This window comes from Trypanosoma rangeli (genome assembly GCF_003719475.1).
Source record: "Trypanosoma rangeli strain AM80 chromosome Unknown Tra_15.4_contig_00241, whole genome shotgun sequence".
NCBI classification, from domain to species: Eukaryota; Euglenozoa; class Kinetoplastea; order Trypanosomatida; family Trypanosomatidae; genus Trypanosoma; species Trypanosoma rangeli.
Window position 1 is genome coordinate 896 of NW_021705983.1, and position 17731 is coordinate 18626.

The following is a 17731-nucleotide window of genomic DNA, read 5'->3' on the forward strand; positions in this document are numbered from 1 at the left end:
CGGCGCCCGAGGGTGACGGTGAAGTTGACGGCGCGCACGTCGCTGACCGCTCCAGCGTGTGTCTGGAGTCGTGCAGGAGCAGGCAGAGCAGAACGAGCAGCGGCGCCGCGAGATGGAGGGCCGGCTGGCGGAGCTTGGCGCCGAGAGGGACGCCCTGGCGGAGCGTGTGCGTGACTTGGGCAAGCAGCTGGACGGCGCGAACGCCCTTTTGTACGATGCTGCGCGCGCGTGCGACGCACTGGGCGGGGCGGTTGGACTCTCGGCGCCCGAGGGTGACGGTGAAGTTGACGGCGCGCACGTCGCTGACCGCCTCCAGCGTGTGTCTAGAGTCGTGCAGGAGCAGGCAGAGGAGAAGGAACGTTGGTATTTGAAATATCGTGAAGTGGCGTCTCGTCGTGAGATTGAGGTTGGTTTTGCTTGTGCTGCTGGGTCGAAATCTGTGGAGGAATTGTTTAATTTGTCTAGTCTGCTGGATGCGAATCGCGCGGAGTCGGAGGTATTGAGGCGTTGTTTGTGTGACTTCTGGGTTGTGTTGAATCAAGTTGCAGAGGATATTTGCCATACTGTTAGGAATTTGTTTGTGGTTTCTCGTGGTGATGCGTGTGTGTGTAATGTGGTTGACGTACCATTATCCAACTCAGGTATTGTGGATCTTGTCGGTTTTAGCGCGGGCCTGGCGCAGCTGCGGCGGTTTGCAGCTGCGTGGCGTACGATTTCGCAGAGTGAGCGGGAATCATGTGGTCGTTACGAGAGGGTGTGCGAGTCGTTGCAGGACGTTTTTGTTGCGCTGGGTGTGGAGTCCCCTGACGTGTCAGTGGAGGCGTTGCGTGGAGCGCGGGAGGAGGCGTTGCGGGGCGTACTGACGTGGGTGAGCGACGCGGTGGTGGAGGCGCAGCCCCCGCTGTCGCGGTACGCGGAGGCCACGGCGGATGTCCTTGGTGCCGTGGAGGCGGTAGTGCAGGGGTGCGTGGAGAGTGCTGTGGCGCGCAGTTTGGAGTTGCACCGCTTCCACGATGCCGTGGTAGTGTCGGTGGTGGGCGAGGACGCGCAGGCGGCCGTGCGTGCTGGTGCGGACGATGTCGCGGCGGGGGCGGAGGCGGACGATGACCCTGTCCTCGGGAAGATACATCAGCTGCAGTTGTGCGTGAAAGACATGCGGGAGTCGCTCGTGACGTCTATCACCGGTGATGTCGCTGGAGGCGGCGGTACCGGCACGCAGCGGCCCCCAGATGAGCTGCCGCTTGAAAAGCGTGTGAAGGAACTGCAGGATGAGTGTGAGAAGGCTGCGGCGGCGTTTGCGGAGCTCAGGTCTATCTTGTGTAGCGATACGGAGGAGAAGGCGGCCCGGGACGGCAACAGCGGTAGTGACACGGACGACCCCAACTCCAGCTCGCCCGTTTGCGGCTACGACGACCTTGTGGCGCTTGCAAGACGCTGTGTGATGCGGGTTAGCGCTGAACGTGAGAAGAACAAGCAGCTTTGCGAGGAACTGTGTCATGTGCTCACCACGGCGGAGGCCGTGGCAGACTCTTCCGCGAACTGTTTGCCACCGGGAGATCAGCTGCAGCGTGCTGCTAGTGCGGACTCTGCCACTGAATACGCTGGCACGGGCGCTGCTGTTCTCGCATGCCAGAAGACGAGGCTGTTGATGCCTATAAAGGAGTTTGTGGACGCGAACGATTCGGATCAAACTCCCACGTGGTCTGGGCAGCGAGAGTCCCTTGAGATTGTGCACCAGGTAAAGAACCACATAGACTCGCGGGCAGCGGAGGTGCGGGAGTTGCGCACGGCCGTGACGACAAGTGTTGAAACGCTTGGAGGCGAAGCGTTATCCGACAGCGCCGATTCGCGCGTCATCGCCAACATGCTGCTGGACCTTGTGCGTGAGACAAGCTCCTCCATCAGTGAGGTGCATGCCATCATTGATCCCGACGCTGCCGCCGTGCGGAGTGGTCCGCTGCGGCTGCGCGACCTCGTTGGTCGCCTTGAGGAGAAGGTGGAGGAGTGGGAGAAGGGCATGCGGGAGGCGCGGCTGCTTGTGGACTCTGTCATGCACATGAACGACCCGAACTTTACCCTCGTCGCCTTGCCAGGGCGCACACTCACGCGCAAGGCGAAGCCACAGCCGGTTATGAGCGGGAAGATGGACGACTCCCTTTCACTCAGACGCATGTTCCCTTCGTTGGCTGCGAACACGCTGGTGGGGCAGCCCGTGTCGGAGGGGGCCACCTCGGACGCGTCATCCAGGCGAGCGAGCAGCGCGGTCGCCGCCTCCACAAGCAACACGGGCAACTTTGAGTTAAATGTGAAGTTAATCCACGACGCCGTTTTGGAAGTGCGCACTAAACTCTTTGGGATCCGGCAGTTGACGAACGCCTGCGCCACCGCTGTCTGCCTGATGGGCAGCGAGGAGTTGGAGTGTCAGGCACTCGACACGCTGCCGGTGCGGCTCCTGCAAAAGGCGCAGGAGGTCAGTGAAGTGATCCAGCTGACAAAAGACGCCGTCACCGCGCTGGATGGCGGCTACGATAATCCGCTAGCGGTCCCATCGACGCTACTCGCGCGCGTGGAGCGTCTCATTAAAGACGGGGAGGCTCTCCGCAACGAGAATGGAACGCTGCGGCTGGAGGGAGACGCCCTGCAGATGCAAAAGGCGTTTCTGCTGCGCGACTTTGAGGAGGTGCGGGAGAAGCACGCATGGGAGGAGCAGCGTCTCAGCGAGGCGCACGCAAAACTCTTGGCAGAGTGCGACGAACTCCGCGGGACGATCGACAACTGCATGCGGGATATCCGGCAGCGGGACGACGCACTTGCGCAGCAACGGCAGCGGAGCGCAGGGCTTCAGGAGGAGTGCGACAGGCTACACGCCGAGTGTGAGCTGCTGCAGCGGCAGCTTGTGACGGTGCGTGCCACGCGGGACGATCTGCAGGCGTCGGAGTTGGGCCTGCGGGATGCAGCTGTGATGGTGCGGCGGGCGTCCGCGTTTGTGTATGAACGGCTCCACAAGGCCATTGACAAGCCAACAAGGGAGCCTTCCTCTCATACAGCAACACCAGCAGCAGCGGCACTTGCGGTAATCCCCATTGAGGCGTCTGCGCAAGAAGAGACTCAAGAGCACACCGTGCAGGTATCGGTGGACCGGGACACGTCTGCTTCTGCGGCGCAATTATTGGCGGAGAGCGGCCGTGACCTGCGCCTTTGCGGGCAGGCTCTCCAGCAGCTTGGGCTGCGCGTACGCACCCAGACGCAGCTACGCAATTGGGTGCTGCAGATGTGTGAGCAGACGAAGGGTGTGGTGGTTGGTTGGGAGGCGGCCGAGCACGCACTCCTGCTTGAGGCGTTCCATGATGGAGTCTTGTGGCTGAACGAAAACGTGCGGACGGCGAAGGAGCGAGATGGCACGCTTCACTCCCTGCAGAAGCGTCTTAAAGAGGAATTGAGCAGACGCGAGGAGGAGCGCGCAGTGTGGCAGCGACGACTCCGCGATTTGGAAGACTCGTACGCTGAACGTGGCGTCACGTTGCAGCGCTGCACGGATTCTCTGCGGGACGGCAACGCGCAGCGGGAACTTCTGCGCGCCGAGGCAGAAAACTGGCGCCGCCACGCTGAAGCCGCAGCGGACAGGCTCGCCGCCGCGCACGCCGAAGCCTGCAAACTGCGACAGCAGCTGGAGGAGCTCCGCAGTCGTTCCGAGGAGCAAGTGGAGCGGAGCGCGGCGGCCCCAATAGGCGGCAGCGTGGGGACTGAGTCGTGCGGCACTCAACTGGACTGGGTGCCGGTCGTTCTCGAGCTTGTGGCGGCCGTTGGCGGCGACAGGGTGGCTGAAGAGGTGCGGCTGGGGGAGCGGCTGACCGGCGCCGTGAAGTGTGCGCGGCGGCTCAGCAAGGACCGCTCACGGTGCCGGGCGCTGCTGCAGGAGGAGTTGTTGATGATGGGAGACGACTCCGCTGTGTCACCGCTTTCCCAGGAGCGGCAGGATGGGGGCGAGGAGCAGCGGATGCCGCTTGCGAAACTCATGGCGCGGCACAAAAGCAAGCTTGAGGAGCTCTCCGCCGAGCGTGTCGCGCTGCGTGAGGCGTGGCAGGCAGCGCAGCACGACGCGTCGCAGCTCCATCGCGCGTTGCGCGAGCGTGAGGAGAAGCACGCGCGCGACACGGAGGAGATGGGACGCTGCATCAGCGATCTCCGCGCCCTGGTGCAGCGTAAGCTCGAGGCGGACGCGAGGGCGGAGGAGCAGATGGAGAATATCCAGTTTGTGATGGATCAGCATCTCGCTGAGATGTGCAAGCACGCCGCGCAGGAGGCAGCGGTGACCCGCCACCTGGGCGAGCTGCGCCGGCTGCTTCGATCGAAAACAAACATCCAAAAGGGTGCCCGAATGTGTTTTTAGTGGAACTTGCGGCCGGAGGGTTGTTGCTGAATTCAACTTCCGGCGTTGTTTTTATTTTATCTTTTTTTTTGCTTCGTTTCGTTGTCACCCCCGCTTCCCGCCTGGCGCTGCCTCTTTGCCCCCCTTGTGTGTGTGCGCACTCAGCGTTTGCCTGCCTGCCCCTTCTTCCTTCGATCCCTCCTTTTTTTTTTCTACCGTCCTCGCGTGAAACTAAAACCACACACACACACACACACACACAAAGAGGGGTAAGAGGCAGGGCCAGGCGGGAAGCGGGGGTGACAACGAAACAATAATAATGAGAGGGGCGCGCGCAATGTCTTCACCACCTCCGTACGATGAGGTGTCGCATCTAGCGACCGCAATCGACGAGGTTTCCACCGCCTGCAGCAACGCCACGCCCACCGCTGCCGCGTCGGACGCGGGGGTGCCGCCTTCCTGCCGAAGCGGGTGGTCGAGGGTCCTGCAGGCGGCGTTGTTTCTCTTCACTTTACTGGCATTTGTCATGTGTGTGTTCGGGATGAGCGGCACGAGTTACCTTATTATGCAGACAAACTGCTGGGACGAGGTCTTTGTGGTGACCGGGGCGTCCTGCCTCTTCTACGCCGTGACCGCCGTCTACCAAACGACGCCTCGCATGCCATGCTTGGAACACGTGCTTGGGGCCAAACTCTGCGTCTACGCGCTGCATTTGTTGTTGTGGTTGACGTACTTAGCGCAGCAAGCCGTCTTGTTGGCGTACCTTGTGATGTACGTCGGCCCCTTGTGCTGGTTGTTCCTCATCCCGGACGTGGCTGTCGCTGGGATGCTGGCTGCGACGATGACGCTGACCGCGTCACCCGTGCAGCTGGTACAACATTGGCCGGCGCTTTACGTCTTTGTCCAGGCAGGGAAACTGGGGGTGTTGTGGTCCGTGCTGGGCGGGGCGATAGTGTCGGCGACGCACATGGGGGCCGATGGCCTGCTGGGATCGCTGATGCTTACGATACTCTTGGTGCAGTTCCCGGTGCTGCTTTCCCGGCTGCGTGTGGGGATGTCCTTGACGAGGGCGTACACCACAAACATGGCGGCGGTCTTTGCCCACGTGCTGCACTTCATGGACGTGCTGCAGCTCTACTTCACTGGAACGGAGATGCGGCAGTTTCCGGTCAACGTCAGCCGGCTCGTGTTATTCCTTGCCATCATGGGGCACATCACAAGCAACATGTACTACACCGCGCTATTCTTGAAGGATGAGGAAACCGCACGGTTCCTGCGCCGCTTCGAGGCGCGAGCCAGAGACGGCACTGACCTGATCGCTTGCGCGGAGCGGGCCAGAGACGACGAGCTGTTGCACTACTTCCTCTGGACCTTTTTTTTTATTGATCTCCCGTACGCCGTGGTGCGGTTGGTGTCACTTGTCGTCCACGGCACAGAGGTGTCGGTATTTCTGGGGAAAAATTTCATGATGATGGTGGGTGTCGTCATGCTCTTGATGCGTGGCCGCGCGCCGTAGAGTGACACCAAAATGGTAACTTTCGGTGGGCCGCGGCACTAGTTTTTTTTCTTTCTCTCTCTCACCCTCTCACCCTCTTCCCCTCTTTCTTCCACCCCGCCCCCAACATGTTAGCGACTACTATTTGATGCCGCGGAGGACGTCCTGCGTTGGGTTTTGCAACCCCCACCATTTCTTTTCACCTTCACTTTTTGCACTCATCCACACGCACACCTACTTATTTGATTGCGACTCCTGGGCGTACTTCTCGTTCTTGCGTATCTTCTGCGCTTCTGAAAGGAAGACGTATCAAAAACACAACAAAAGACACATATCGTGCGGCTGTGGGTGTGACTGCTTTGACTGCTGCTGGGATGTTGTCCTACCGCGATCGCCTGACAGCCTTCTACGAGAAGTATGCGCCCAACAAGCTGGGGCAGGTGGACGCGCAGCTGGGAAAGTACACTGGCCTTGAGGAGGACTTTTTTGCTGCACTTGTAAAGAAGTATGGCCCCGAACCGGCCGCTGCTGCTGCGGTTGCTTCTTTGAGGATGAGTCCATGCGCGGACACTCATGAATCAAACGCCCCCGAGGCCAGGGCTGGGCATGACATCTTCCACAATACTGCGGTAGAGGAGGAGGAGGGGGACGCGATTGCCAATCATGTCCCTGACGAAGGCAGACAGGTACTTTTACGGGCCCTTGCGGCTGAGTTGGGTATCGTGGTGAAAAGTGAGGAGACGTTTCTGGTTCTTGGTGCCCTTCTGGACGAAAGGAGAGCGCATAATTTGGGAACGGGCGCGCTACCCAACGTCGAGGCAGGGGTGTACCGGGCGCTGAATGGGTCTGTGCACGCGCTTTCCTCGCCCCAACTCACAATGAGGATGCAAACGGTGGTGTTGCCTCCACACTCTGTGGCCGATTTGTCGGAACTGCTTGCGGCCGTGAGAGTGGAGGAGGCCAAGTCGCGCACGGCGCTGGAACTGTTGGCGGCAGATGATTTTGATATTCTTCTTGCGGCGCAGAGGCAGGGATTGCGATATATGGAGCGAAACATCACAATGTCTGCCCTCCGCGCCTTTGCCGAGGCGGCGTTGCTGCGCCGGGTATGGCGGGGGTGGCAGGACGCTGCCACCGGACGTGACGGGTGGGTACGGTACGGCCAGCGGCGCCAGTGGACGCGGTATCAGAAGATGCTCTTCAGCAAGTCTGTCGCTGCGTATTACGCCCGGCTCGCACAGTCGCAGCGCGATCGGGAGCGGCGGCGGTGGCACGTGAGAGTAGCGAACGCCAAGGCAGAGGCAGTGCGCCGGCGCCGGCTGCAGAGGGACGTTGTAGCACACGGCAACATCGTGACGCGAAACATCCTTGCCGTGCTGCTCAGCCCCTCTCCGGGCGCACATCGCCCACGCAACATACTGGCAACACCGGAGCCGAGCCCTGACGCAGTACCTGCCAGCGCCAAGTCTGTGTGGCAAGGGGCCCACTCACAGTGTCGCGCTCGCTCACCGTACTGGCTGGGCGACACGGTCGGTACACACGGCAGCGGCACTAAAAAGAACAACTGCAGCACGTCTCGCTACAGCTACGGCAGCCGCAGCGCGCGCTTGCTTGCCATCGAGAGGGACTTTGGAAGTATCCCTGCCAGTGCACGGGCACACGTCGTCCGGACGCTGAAGAAGTGGGACATGCTTCCCACGTCGCCCTCGCACCACGCGTCAAGGAGCCCGACGCGCCTGCACACTTCACAGGGGGGTGATAAGCAGCTGGCGCGGCGACTAGACACTTTCGATGCGTTTGCTGTGGATCCAGACGAGGACACGCCTCCGCTCTGGTGGGAGAGCGAGACGGAGCTGCAGCGGTACTTGGCCCGCATCCTGGTTGACGCCCTTGACGCGGAGGAAAGGGACGACCCGCCCGCCACCGCCGCCTGACATGCTGTGGCGACTACTCGTAACGTTTAGAAGGTTATGTGATTATCGTTATAGTTTTGGACTCATTTTTTTCTTTTTTTTTGTGTTTGTGGGGGGCAGGGGCGCACATTTGGCTGCGGTTTGCTTCCGATCGGTTTCTGGCCTGCCGACTGCACAAGTGAGGTGGGTTCCCACAAGCAAACGGGAACGGAAGAGGCGGGGGATGTGGCGGTCGTTTCTTGAAACTTCATTTTTTTTTTCTCTCTTTCTTTCTTTTGTTTGCGTTGATCTTCCTTCCGCTGGCACCCATCCCGCTGTGTGTCTGCGCGCGCGAAGAACCGGCGTAGCAGAGCGACGAAAATAACAATAATACAAGCAAAAACAAAAAAAAACAAAGCAAAACAACAACAAGATGTCAACGGCAATGGCGGTCTGCGCGGAACCGGTGCAGGAGGCTCCAGCAAAGACGCTGCACAAAGTGCGCAACTTCACGCCAGGCGTCGTGATGGCGGATTTGGCGACGGCCTTCGTCGTGGGCACTGCTGCCGCCATCCCCATCTCCATCATCGACTACAGCATCATGGCGCGGGTGGCGGGTGTGACGGACAGTAGCATGCGTGAGCTCTGGCGGGGCACCAAGACATTGTTTCTGCGCCCTCACCGCTTCTTCTTGCCGTGTGCGGAGAACAAATGCAGCATTGTCTTTCGCGTGTGCTTTGTGGTGTACGCTGGCACCTACATTGGCTCCAACACCATGAAAAGCTACTGCGAGGCGAGGGGCTATGCCCCGGAGGTCGGCAATCTCGCCACTGGCATCACGAGTGGCGTTGTTAACACCATCACGACGGTGTGGAAGGACGGCGTCATCCTCCGCTCCCTGCCGCCGGCTAACGCGGAGCTGGTGGCCGCCGCAAAGAATCCCGTGCCGTGGCTAACGCGGGGGCTTTTCTGCACCCGTGACATTCTCACGTGCGTCGGCGCCTTCACCATCGCCCCGATGGTGGCGACGTGGCTCTCGCGGAGCTGCTGGAACCCCGCTGAGAACGCAAAGCAGAAGTTGCCAGACCCCGTTGAGGGCAAGATGCAGATCCCACTCTCCACCGTGGACACGGCGCAGATTCTCACGCCGGCGGCACTGCAGTTCGTCACGACGCTGCTGCACATCACGGCCATCCGCTACCGCCAGACGTACCCCAAATTTGACGCGTGGGATTTGCAGTCAAGTCTGCGGGAAACGTACCTGTCCGCCACGCTGCTGCGCATTGTCCGCATCTTGCCCTCATTCGGGCTTGGCGCGATCCTTAACCGCGAGCTCCGCTCTGACTTGCTTGACCGTGCGGAGGGCCCCACTGCATGATTACGCAAATTAAGTAAGTTAAATACACCACACCACACACACCACACACACACACATGTATTTTTTGTTTTTTCCCCCCCTCCCTTCTCTGTGTGTGTGCGGTACTGGGGAGGTAAATAACCGGCTTCCGAGGCCAAACCCGGGGTGTGTGTGGGACTAACCGCACGTTAAGAAATGAAGAAAAAGTAACAATATTGGGCGGGATAAACGAGAAGACTAAGGCGCAGAAAAACACCACAAATTTATGAACGTCCCCCATCTCACCCACCTTCCCACAGACACACACACACACACACACGTGTGTCAACTGTTCGAGCGCGTTAAGCGAACGGGGGGATGGGGGAGAAGTAGACACAGTGAAGAAAAGGGGAGACGCCGCGGCGCCCGCCACAATTTCCAGAGGAAACAAGCAACAATAAAAGAAGATTAACGGCAAACAGAAACAAAGCATAATAATAATTTAACACACGATACAAAATGCGTGTGGTGCGGTGGCTGCGGCGTCTCTACGGCAGCGACTAAAAGCCGAAATATGTTAAGGGTGTAATAAAACAACAATAACAACAACAAAAACGAAAAATAAATAAATAATGAGCCATGAGTGAATCCAGCGGAGTGATGGCCCGGTACCAAAACAACGTCTTAAAGCGGATGAAGGCGGCTGGGCGGATGGTGAGAGTACATCGCCTCGAGCGCAGATGAATTTGAGATGTGGGGCCTGAAGCGTCAGTAATTACGTCGTTGGTTTTCCTTTTTTTTTTTTCTTGCATTTATTTCTTATTAATTCGGTGGTGTTGTAAGATGTTTATATGCACCACGTGCGGAAGTACCGTGCTGTTGGCGTTTCCGCTGCTTTAGGGGCAAACGGGCCCCGTAGGTGCATCGTTACCAGGCATTAAACGGAGAGCACAAATTGGAACGGAAACAAAACAATGTAACGTGACGTGTGCAAGCCGGCACACAAACACACAAACACACAGGCACACGTGCGCTTTGCCCATACGAGCTGTGTGTGGGTGTTTTTTTTTTTCGTTTTACTCCCATCTGGCCTTCTGTATGTCGCTACTTTCTGGCGCTGTTTTTTTTTTTTTTTTTTTCTTCCTGCTGTAATACATGTGGCCATCCCAACGGCTTTTCTCCTGCCTCCCTGCTCTTTTTTGTTTGTGTGTGCCATTAAAAACCGACGTCCACCCACAACGTCACAGAGAGGGAGAAAAGAAAATAATAATAATACAATAGCAGTAAGAGTTTAAAAAAAAAAAAAAAGGACTGCTTTTCTTCTCATTTCTTATTTACTTTCCCTTCACGGGTCGGGAGTATATAATATATATATATATATTTGTATTTGGCCCGCCTTTCTGGGAGGAATGACACCCACTGAAACCGAATGTGCGTGCCCCTTGGGGGATGTGCCGCTCTGTACGGTTTTGCGGCGTTCTTTACAGCAACCTCCGGGGTCGTCTCCGATATTATCTGGGTCGGGAGTTGTGCAGACGTCACTCACGCCGTCGTGGGTGACGGCGGAGTCGATCGACAGCATTATCTCTTTGGCAAACCGGACGGAGGAGGAGCTGGAGCTGGATAGTCTGATCTACCGCCTGTGTCACTCTTTGTACCGCGTGGCGGAGACAATGTCCGCGAAGATGCACCGGCGCCCCGTGGATGCGTGCTACGCTTCGGTTGGCGGTGATACGAAGCGGTTTCACAACATGCGAAGCCACGAGGACTGGTGCCCGCTGCGCCACCTCTTTGACCCTTTGAGTTACTACGGGGCGATGGGGAAGTCGTCCAACCCGCATGTGGGCTGTAAGTGCCTTGAAGAGGCGCATGACCCCTCACCCGGCCCAGCGGAGGCGTCGAAGTGGCTGGTGGACGCACTGGATGTGACGCGGCTCTCTGGTGGGAACAGCAACCACGTGTACCGCCTTGCCCACGCCTCGTACCCTTGCAAGGCTGTCTTGCTGCGCGTGTACGGTGACAGGGGAGGTGAGGTGATTGACCGTGCGCGCGACATCAAGGCGATGCAGTTGATGAGCAAAGCCGGCATGAGTCCTGCCGTGCTGCATAGCTTTCACTGGGGGCGTGTAGAAGAGTTTATGGACGGCGTGCGCACGTGCACGACGGAGATGCTGCTGGCGTCGCCGCCGCTGCTAGCCGACATATATGAAGGGCTGTGCCACATGCATCAGCTGGATGCGACCCCGTTTTTGCCGGAGAACCTCAATGATGTCAAGCCTTGCGGAAGGTTTGTGTCGCAGTTGACGAGCATAGATGAGTCGGTCCCGTTGGTAAATGGAAATACAGGCTACTACGGCAGCCTGGGGCGGGATAAGGCTATGGAAAGCGTGTGCCCGACGTCGTTTGAGCGTGTTAGTTTTCGTTTGCTTCGGCTGATGTCATCGCACATCTTAGAAACGCACCGCCAGGCGCTGGTGGTTTGGCTAGCGGGTGAGATAATGTTTGTACGCGGCGAGTTGCAGCGGCGCGACATCCCCGTCGTGTTCTCGCACAACGACCTGAATCCTGGCAACATTCTGTTGGCCAGGTGGAAGGTGCCGGAGGCGTTCCGCGACGGTGACGCCCGGAGCAGCAACGGCGATGAGAAGCTGACGGCGGAGGGCGGCTTCAGAAACCTTGTGGAGCGTCGCGGACACTTGTTCATTGACTTTGAGTACACGGACGCGAACTACCGCTGCTTCGACCTTGGCAACACATTGTGCGAGCTGGACTACGACTACACGCGGGGCACAGAGGTGGGTGGTCGTGGGTTCATCAAGTTTCTTTGCGAGTTCCCTCCCGCCGCGAAGGCGGAGGCCTGGTGTAGCCTTGGCGAGGAGTACCCTCGACTGCCGGAGCTTATCGTTGACGCGTGGCGGAGGGGCAATAAAGATGGGGAAGAGGTGCGGGACGTTGGCGCCGCCGCATTGCAGGCGGTGCGTAGTTACTTTGCGACGCAGAGTGGAGCAACGGTGAGGGAGGTGGCGGTAAGCGAGTCGCAGCTGGTTGAGCTGCTGCTCGGCATGCTGGCCTCCCACCTCTACTGGACGCTGTGGGCGTTGGTGATGGGGTGCACGCCGGATGAGTGCGCTGACTGCGCCACAGACGCGGAGGCGTTTGCACTCGGTGGTAGTGGGCTGGACTACGTGCGCTACGGTGAGTGCCGGATGCGGGAGTACGTCGCGCTTCGTCAATGGCTTATTCGTCACACACTAATTTGAGAGGTCCTCTGTGTGTAAGGTGTTGCTGCTAGAAGAAGTGACTGTATTGGTGGTGATGGTGTTTTGATCCGCGGGAGCAACGTAATATTATATCTTTACGCTTTTTTTTCTCTTTTTCTTTTTGTTGTTTTTCTTTTCTTTGATTGTTTGTTTGAGTGTGAATGTGTGTGTCATGACTCTGGTTCTTTTTTTCTACCTTTCCCGTGAACAGAGGCGAAGTTACTGTCCCATATATGCATATTTCGTGATGATGATTATTGTTATTATCAATAACTCTTCATGTGGTTGTAGGTGTCGTGGGTGTCGAGTGAATCCATCCGGAAGCACACACACATACACACATACTCGCATATACGTATATATATATATATATATATATATACGTATATGCCTTTAAGAGTAACTGTTTCTGTGCATTTTTTTCTTTTTAATTGATACCTACATGCTATTAATATATTTATATATTTATATAAACGTTTATGCTTCTGCCTATGTGTGCCTGCTGGATCTTGGTGCAACGTTTTTGCTTCTTGTGGGCGATACAGCCTTGTGGTCGTGGGGATTTTATTTTTGTTTCTGTGGTCTTGTTTTGCTTCTCTGAGGGAAGAGGAGGAGGAGCTCATGGAGGGCGGCAGGAACCCGTACACGGGACGGGCGTTGAGCTCCCGCTACTACACACTGCTGCGGGGGCGGGAGAAGTTGCCGGTGTTTGCGGCTAAGGAGAAAGTTCAGCGGCTGGTGGCGCGCTACCAGACACTCCTGTTGGTGGGAGAAACTGGGAGCGGCAAGACGACGCAGGTGCCGCAGTTTCTCCTGGAGATGAACCCTGAACATGCGATTGCGTGTACGCAGCCGCGTCGTGTGGCGGCCACCAGCGTCAGCGAGCGCGTGGCGGAGGAGCTTGACGTCGCGCTTGGGGAAGAGGTCGGCTACTCCATCCGCTTCGACGACGTGAGCAGCGAGAGGACACGGCTAAAGTACCTGACAGATGGCATGCTGCTGCGGGAGGCCATGAGCGACCCCCTGCTGCGGCGCTACAGCGTCGTCGTCCTCGACGAGGCCCACGAACGCACGGTCCATACTGACGTGTTGATTGGCGTCGTGAAGGAGCTGCTGCCGCGCCGACCTGACCTGCGTGTTGTGGTGATGTCCGCCACGTTGGAGGAACGGCGTTTTCAGGTGTACTTCCCGGAGGCTCCGCTGGTGCACATCGCCGGCCGGATGTTTGGGGTGGAGGTGTACTTTTCGCGGGCGCCGGAGTCAAACTACGTGGAGGCGGCGATACGCACGGCGACGCAGATTCACCTGTACGAGGGCGAGGGCGACATCCTCATCTTCCTCACCGGCGAGGACGAGATTGAGCAGACGGTGGAGCGGCTGCAGAAGGGGATTTGCATGGCGGAGCACAGCAGCGCGGACTGCCACAAAGGTCCCGTCATGGTTCTCCCGCTCTACTCCGCCCTTCCGCCCCAGCAGCAGCGCAAGGTCTTCCAGAAGGCCCCCCCTGACACACGGAAAATCGTCGTGGCGACGAACGTGGCGGAAACCTCGCTCACCATCGACGGGGTCGTGTTTGTCGTCGATAGCGGCTTTTCTAAGCAGAAGGTGTACAACCCAAAGCTGCGTGTTGAGTCCCTGTTGGTGACACCCATCAGCCAGGCGAGCGCCCGGCAGCGCTGCGGTCGCGCCGGTCGTACCAAACCCGGCAAGTGTTTTCGCCTCTACACGACCAGGGCATTTGAGACGCTCCTGCAGCCGCAGACGTACCCTGAAATCCTGCGCTGCAATTTGGGCTCTGTAGTCTTGCACATGAAGATGATGGGTGTGGAGGACTTGGTGAACTTTGACTTTGTGGAGCCGCCAGCCCCCGAAACGCTGATGCGGGCGTTGGAGCTGCTGAACTATTTAGGCGCCATTAATGACGACGGCGACATGACCGACTTTGGCCGGCGCATGGCGGAGTTTCCGCTGGAGCCAGAGATGGCCGCGATGCTGCTGCACAGCCCCGAGTACGGCTGCTCAGACGACATGGCACGCATCAGCGCGATGCTGTCTGTCCAGAGTCCGTTTATTACCCCCGCCAACGACCAACGCGGACGCGCGCTGCGGTGCCGCGAGCAGTTTTACCACCCAACCGGCGACCACCTCGCCCTGTTGAACCTCTTTAATGCGTTTTACGACGCCAACAGGCAGAGCGTGGCGTGGGCGTCGGAGAACTACCTCAACCCCCGCGTGATGAAGCAGGCCGTCAGTGTCTACCGGCAGCTGCTTGGCGTTATGCGTCGCTTGGGCTGCGGCATCTGCAGCACCTACTCCGCCACCCAGCTGCGCGCCCACGGCGACGCGGAGAAGATCAATGACGAGTTTGCGAATGAGATTCGCCGTGCCATTCTGCGTGGGTACTTCACCAAGGTCGCTCTTTCTCTGCCTACGAAGAACCAGTTCATAACGATGAAGGACGACGTCAAATGCCTTCTCTTCCCCACCACGTTTCTCAACCGTCGCCCAAAGTTCATCGTGTTCAACGAGCTTGTGCTCACCAGCAACACGTACGTCCGCACCGTTACGGCGGTGTCCGACGAGTGGCTACTGGAGGCGAGCCCAACATACTTTGCTCGGGAGGAGTTTGAGGGGGTGAGCAGGCAGGTGTTTGACGAGCTGCACCGTCGCCACCACCGCCGTCGTGCGGCTCCGGCGGGGAGCCACGACGGAGGCGGCAGCAAGCGACTCCGTGCGGCCGACAGTGACGACAGTGACGACGACTCCGGGTCATGTTAGGGGAGGACGCAGTGCAGGGCGCCAACGGCGCTCCTCGTGTAACGCGGAAGAGTAACAAATAATTGAAAACTGGCACGAAACAAAACCTGAAAAAACCAAAAAAAAACAAGAAAAAAAAGAAGAAGAAGTCAGGAATAAATGGACGAGAAGAGACAAATTACAGCGCTGTTGGCGGGAGGGGCCTAAGTGCGCGGCGCCTGCGGAGAGGCCCACCCACGCGCTCACGCGTGGGGGAGAGAATGTGTGTTTATTCATTGTGTTTCTTCTTGGCTTTTCTGCTTTGTTTTGCTTGTTCTGCTTTGGGGTTCGCCCTCCCACCTGCCGCGGGGGTCGCAGTCTACGCCAAACACATAGTCAAAATGCCACACCTGCGTGACCGTGTCGCGGTTCTGCCGCTGCTATTCGTGCTTCTGCTGCTGCAGATGGCTTTCGTTGGCCCTGTCACCGCAGCTAAGCTGACGGAGGCGGACTTCAAGCGCATGAAGATCCGGGATCTCCGCAGCTTCTTGGAGGAGCGAGGACTCACCTGCGTGGGCTGTCAGGAGAAGGCCGACTTCTCGCGCTATGCGTATCAAAACCGTGACAAGAAACCCCTCAGCGAGCAGGGAAAACGTGAAGTACCTGACGCGCCGTTCTGGGTGGTGTGGCGGGACATCGCCAAGGAGGTCTGCGAGGAGGCCGTTAAAAAGCGCGGGCTTGACGTGACATCGACGCCACAGTCCGACGTCTGCAACGCCATCGTCTACGTCACGGAGAGCTTCTTCATGCAGCACGGTAAACGGACTGCAAACAAGCTGCGCAAGAAGCCAGATGCCCTCCTCAAGACCTCCCACAAGGGAGTCTACTACGATTCCGGGCGACTGCTGTTGGAGCGGCTGGTAAACTACTGCCTGGCCTCGGCAGACCACCAAGTCAAATGCAGCTCGGTGAGCAAACTGATGACGCTTGCTGAGGAGGCGAAGGTTGTGGACCTGCAGGGGTGGATGACGAATGTCGGCATTGAGAACACTAACCCAATGTATGAGCTGCTAGACAGGCGCGACGATCTTTGAGGCGGAAAGCCCCGTCAAACACATACACCCATGTCTGTATCTAGCTATATAACTCAGATGCACAGTGCAGTATACAAGGGATTAAAATATGACTTATGTGCGCCTTGGTTTACTGCTCTTTCACCGAGATGTGCTTGTTCCGCGAGTCTTACCACGACGGGGCATGCAGCGATGTGACGAAGAGTTCTCATCCCCGCCTTTTCTACACTTACGCCGTCTGCACTCTCTCAAATTCCATTACTGTTTCTCTCTCTCTCTCTCTTTGCAATCTAAGGAGGATTTATGCTTGGACTGCATCTCTCTGCTGCCCCTGCCGTAAGCACGCAAGGAAAGGCACCATCATGCACCGCCAGTTTCCGATGACGTGGAGAAAAATCAAACAGGCGCCGTGAAGTTTTTTGCGGTGCTCTCCTTCAGTGGCGGTGGCGGGGAGGGCGAACACGCACGCGCAGGTGTGCGGGGTGACACGTTGTGCGTTGCCTGGGCCTCAGCTCAAGCAGCGTCGCCACAGCCAGGAAGAGAGGAAGGTGCGGACACGGCTCCACAGCGATGTCAGATGCAGCGCCGTGCCAGAAACGGACCGACGGTGCGATTTTTTTTCTTCATTGCGTTGTCTCATTATCTTCTATTTTGAATCGTGTTATTGTGTATTTTGTCCGCTTCGGTTTGCTTCTGCCGGTGCCGTCTTTTCTTTTTTTCTTCCTTCGGTTCCTCCCGTGGCTGTTTTCTCCCTCTCCGTTGTGTCTGCTTCAGCTTGTCAGGTTTGTGACTGTGCTTGCTGCGGGTGCGTCATGGTGGCGGAGGCGGAGGCGGAGGCGGAGGCGCACACCTACGAGGAGTTGCTTCGGGCTTACTGGAGCCGCCGCGAGTCCGTGCGGCGGGAGGAGGGTCGCCTTTACGAGCTGCAGCGCATAATACTTGCCGTGCACAACGTTGTGTGGCGGTGACTTACAGAGGCGGTGGACTGGGCATAGAGAGGGGATGGCCGGCAGCGCACTTTTATACGTAAGCATACAGATACCCGCACAGATACAGGCAGATACTTAACATGTGAAATGAGGGTGGGCTTTTGTTGGGTGGGAGGGAACGGAGGTTTCGTCACAGTGTGTGCGTCGTCGTGGAATAGCCGTGCAGCGTGAACTTCTCCCCGCACCGTTTTTTTTTCTTTTTTTTATTGTGTGTGTTTGGTTTTGCCGGGGCGTGGAGCTGTGGCTCCGCTCATGTTGTTTTTTCTGCCGTTGCGTGCAAATGATACGCAGTGGCGCAGACAGGCGGCGTCGCAGTAGTACTTCTCCGTCACTGTTGCAGCTGATACGTCTTTGCCACCGCTTTTCCCTCACCTCACCTCACCCCTCCTCCTCCTTTTTTTTTTCTTTCTTTTCCTGCACACACACACACCTGCACGGCGTCTGTGTGGGTGTGTGAGGTGTAGTTTATCCCCGACAAGCATTCTGGCACTGCGTCTTAATGTCTCCCAAGCGAGTGGCGCTGGTGACGGGTGGAAACCGCGGAATCGGCTACGCGGCGGTACGGAGCTTGGCACAGCTTG

General features: G+C 57.9%; 7 protein-coding genes across 7 annotated transcripts, besides 16 other annotated features; all 7 read left to right on the plus strand.

Moving 5' to 3' along the window:
- Positions 1–112: 112 nt before the first annotated feature.
- On the plus strand, positions 113–4390 carry TraAM80_06537 (uncharacterized protein; the record flags this gene model as incomplete). The annotated part of the gene is made up of 1 exon (XM_029383379.1): positions 113–4390. The coding sequence occupies one exon, from the start codon at positions 113–115 to the stop codon at positions 4388–4390; it is 4278 nt and encodes a 1425-aa protein (XP_029236796.1).
- A 217-nt stretch (positions 4391–4607) lies between these two features.
- Positions 4608–4631: a microsatellite.
- A 75-nt stretch (positions 4632–4706) lies between these two features.
- On the plus strand, positions 4707–5885 carry TraAM80_06538 (uncharacterized protein; the record flags this gene model as incomplete). Its single annotated transcript, XM_029383380.1, has 1 exon — positions 4707–5885. The coding sequence occupies one exon, from the start codon at positions 4707–4709 to the stop codon at positions 5883–5885; it is 1179 nt and encodes a 392-aa protein (XP_029236797.1).
- A 49-nt stretch (positions 5886–5934) lies between these two features.
- Positions 5935–5975: a microsatellite.
- A 263-nt stretch (positions 5976–6238) lies between these two features.
- Positions 6239–7798, plus strand: TraAM80_06539 (uncharacterized protein; the record flags this gene model as incomplete). The annotated part of the gene is made up of 1 exon (XM_029383381.1): positions 6239–7798. One exon carries the CDS (start codon positions 6239–6241, stop codon positions 7796–7798), a length of 1560 nt encoding a protein of 519 aa, XP_029236798.1.
- A 225-nt stretch (positions 7799–8023) lies between these two features.
- Positions 8024–8053: a microsatellite.
- An 83-nt stretch (positions 8054–8136) lies between these two features.
- Positions 8137–8188: a sequence feature (A-rich).
- A 1-nt stretch (position 8189) lies between these two features.
- TraAM80_06540 (uncharacterized protein) lies at positions 8190–9134 on the plus strand (the record flags this gene model as incomplete). Its single annotated transcript, XM_029383382.1, has 1 exon — positions 8190–9134. One exon carries the CDS (start codon positions 8190–8192, stop codon positions 9132–9134), a length of 945 nt encoding a protein of 314 aa, XP_029236799.1.
- Positions 9135–9158: 24 nt separating this feature from the next.
- Positions 9159–9190: a microsatellite.
- Positions 9191–9407: 217 nt separating this feature from the next.
- Positions 9408–9432: a microsatellite.
- A 252-nt stretch (positions 9433–9684) lies between these two features.
- Positions 9685–9717: a microsatellite.
- A 374-nt stretch (positions 9718–10091) lies between these two features.
- Positions 10092–10120: a microsatellite.
- Positions 10121–10212: 92 nt separating this feature from the next.
- Positions 10213–10234: a microsatellite.
- A 217-nt stretch (positions 10235–10451) lies between these two features.
- Positions 10452–10479: a microsatellite.
- Positions 10480–10501: 22 nt separating this feature from the next.
- TraAM80_06541 (putative choline ethanolamine kinase) lies at positions 10502–12352 on the plus strand (the record flags this gene model as incomplete). The annotated part of the gene is made up of 1 exon (XM_029383383.1): positions 10502–12352. One exon carries the CDS (start codon positions 10502–10504, stop codon positions 12350–12352), a length of 1851 nt encoding a protein of 616 aa, XP_029236800.1.
- A 356-nt stretch (positions 12353–12708) lies between these two features.
- Positions 12709–12734: a microsatellite.
- Positions 12735–12973: 239 nt separating this feature from the next.
- On the plus strand, positions 12974–15130 carry TraAM80_06542 (putative pre-mRNA-splicing factor ATP-dependent RNA helicase DEAH3; the record flags this gene model as incomplete). The annotated part of the gene is made up of 1 exon (XM_029383384.1): positions 12974–15130. One exon carries the CDS (start codon positions 12974–12976, stop codon positions 15128–15130), a length of 2157 nt encoding a protein of 718 aa, XP_029236801.1.
- Positions 15131–15219: 89 nt separating this feature from the next.
- Positions 15220–15257: a sequence feature (A-rich).
- Positions 15258–15489: 232 nt separating this feature from the next.
- Positions 15490–16182, plus strand: TraAM80_06543 (uncharacterized protein; the record flags this gene model as incomplete). Its single annotated transcript, XM_029383385.1, has 1 exon — positions 15490–16182. One exon carries the CDS (start codon positions 15490–15492, stop codon positions 16180–16182), a length of 693 nt encoding a protein of 230 aa, XP_029236802.1.
- Positions 16183–16427: 245 nt separating this feature from the next.
- Positions 16428–16444: a microsatellite.
- Positions 16445–16801: 357 nt separating this feature from the next.
- Positions 16802–16838: a microsatellite.
- A 140-nt stretch (positions 16839–16978) lies between these two features.
- Positions 16979–17006: a microsatellite.
- Positions 17007–17337: 331 nt separating this feature from the next.
- Positions 17338–17374: a microsatellite.
- The last annotated feature ends 357 nt before the right edge of the window (positions 17375–17731 follow it).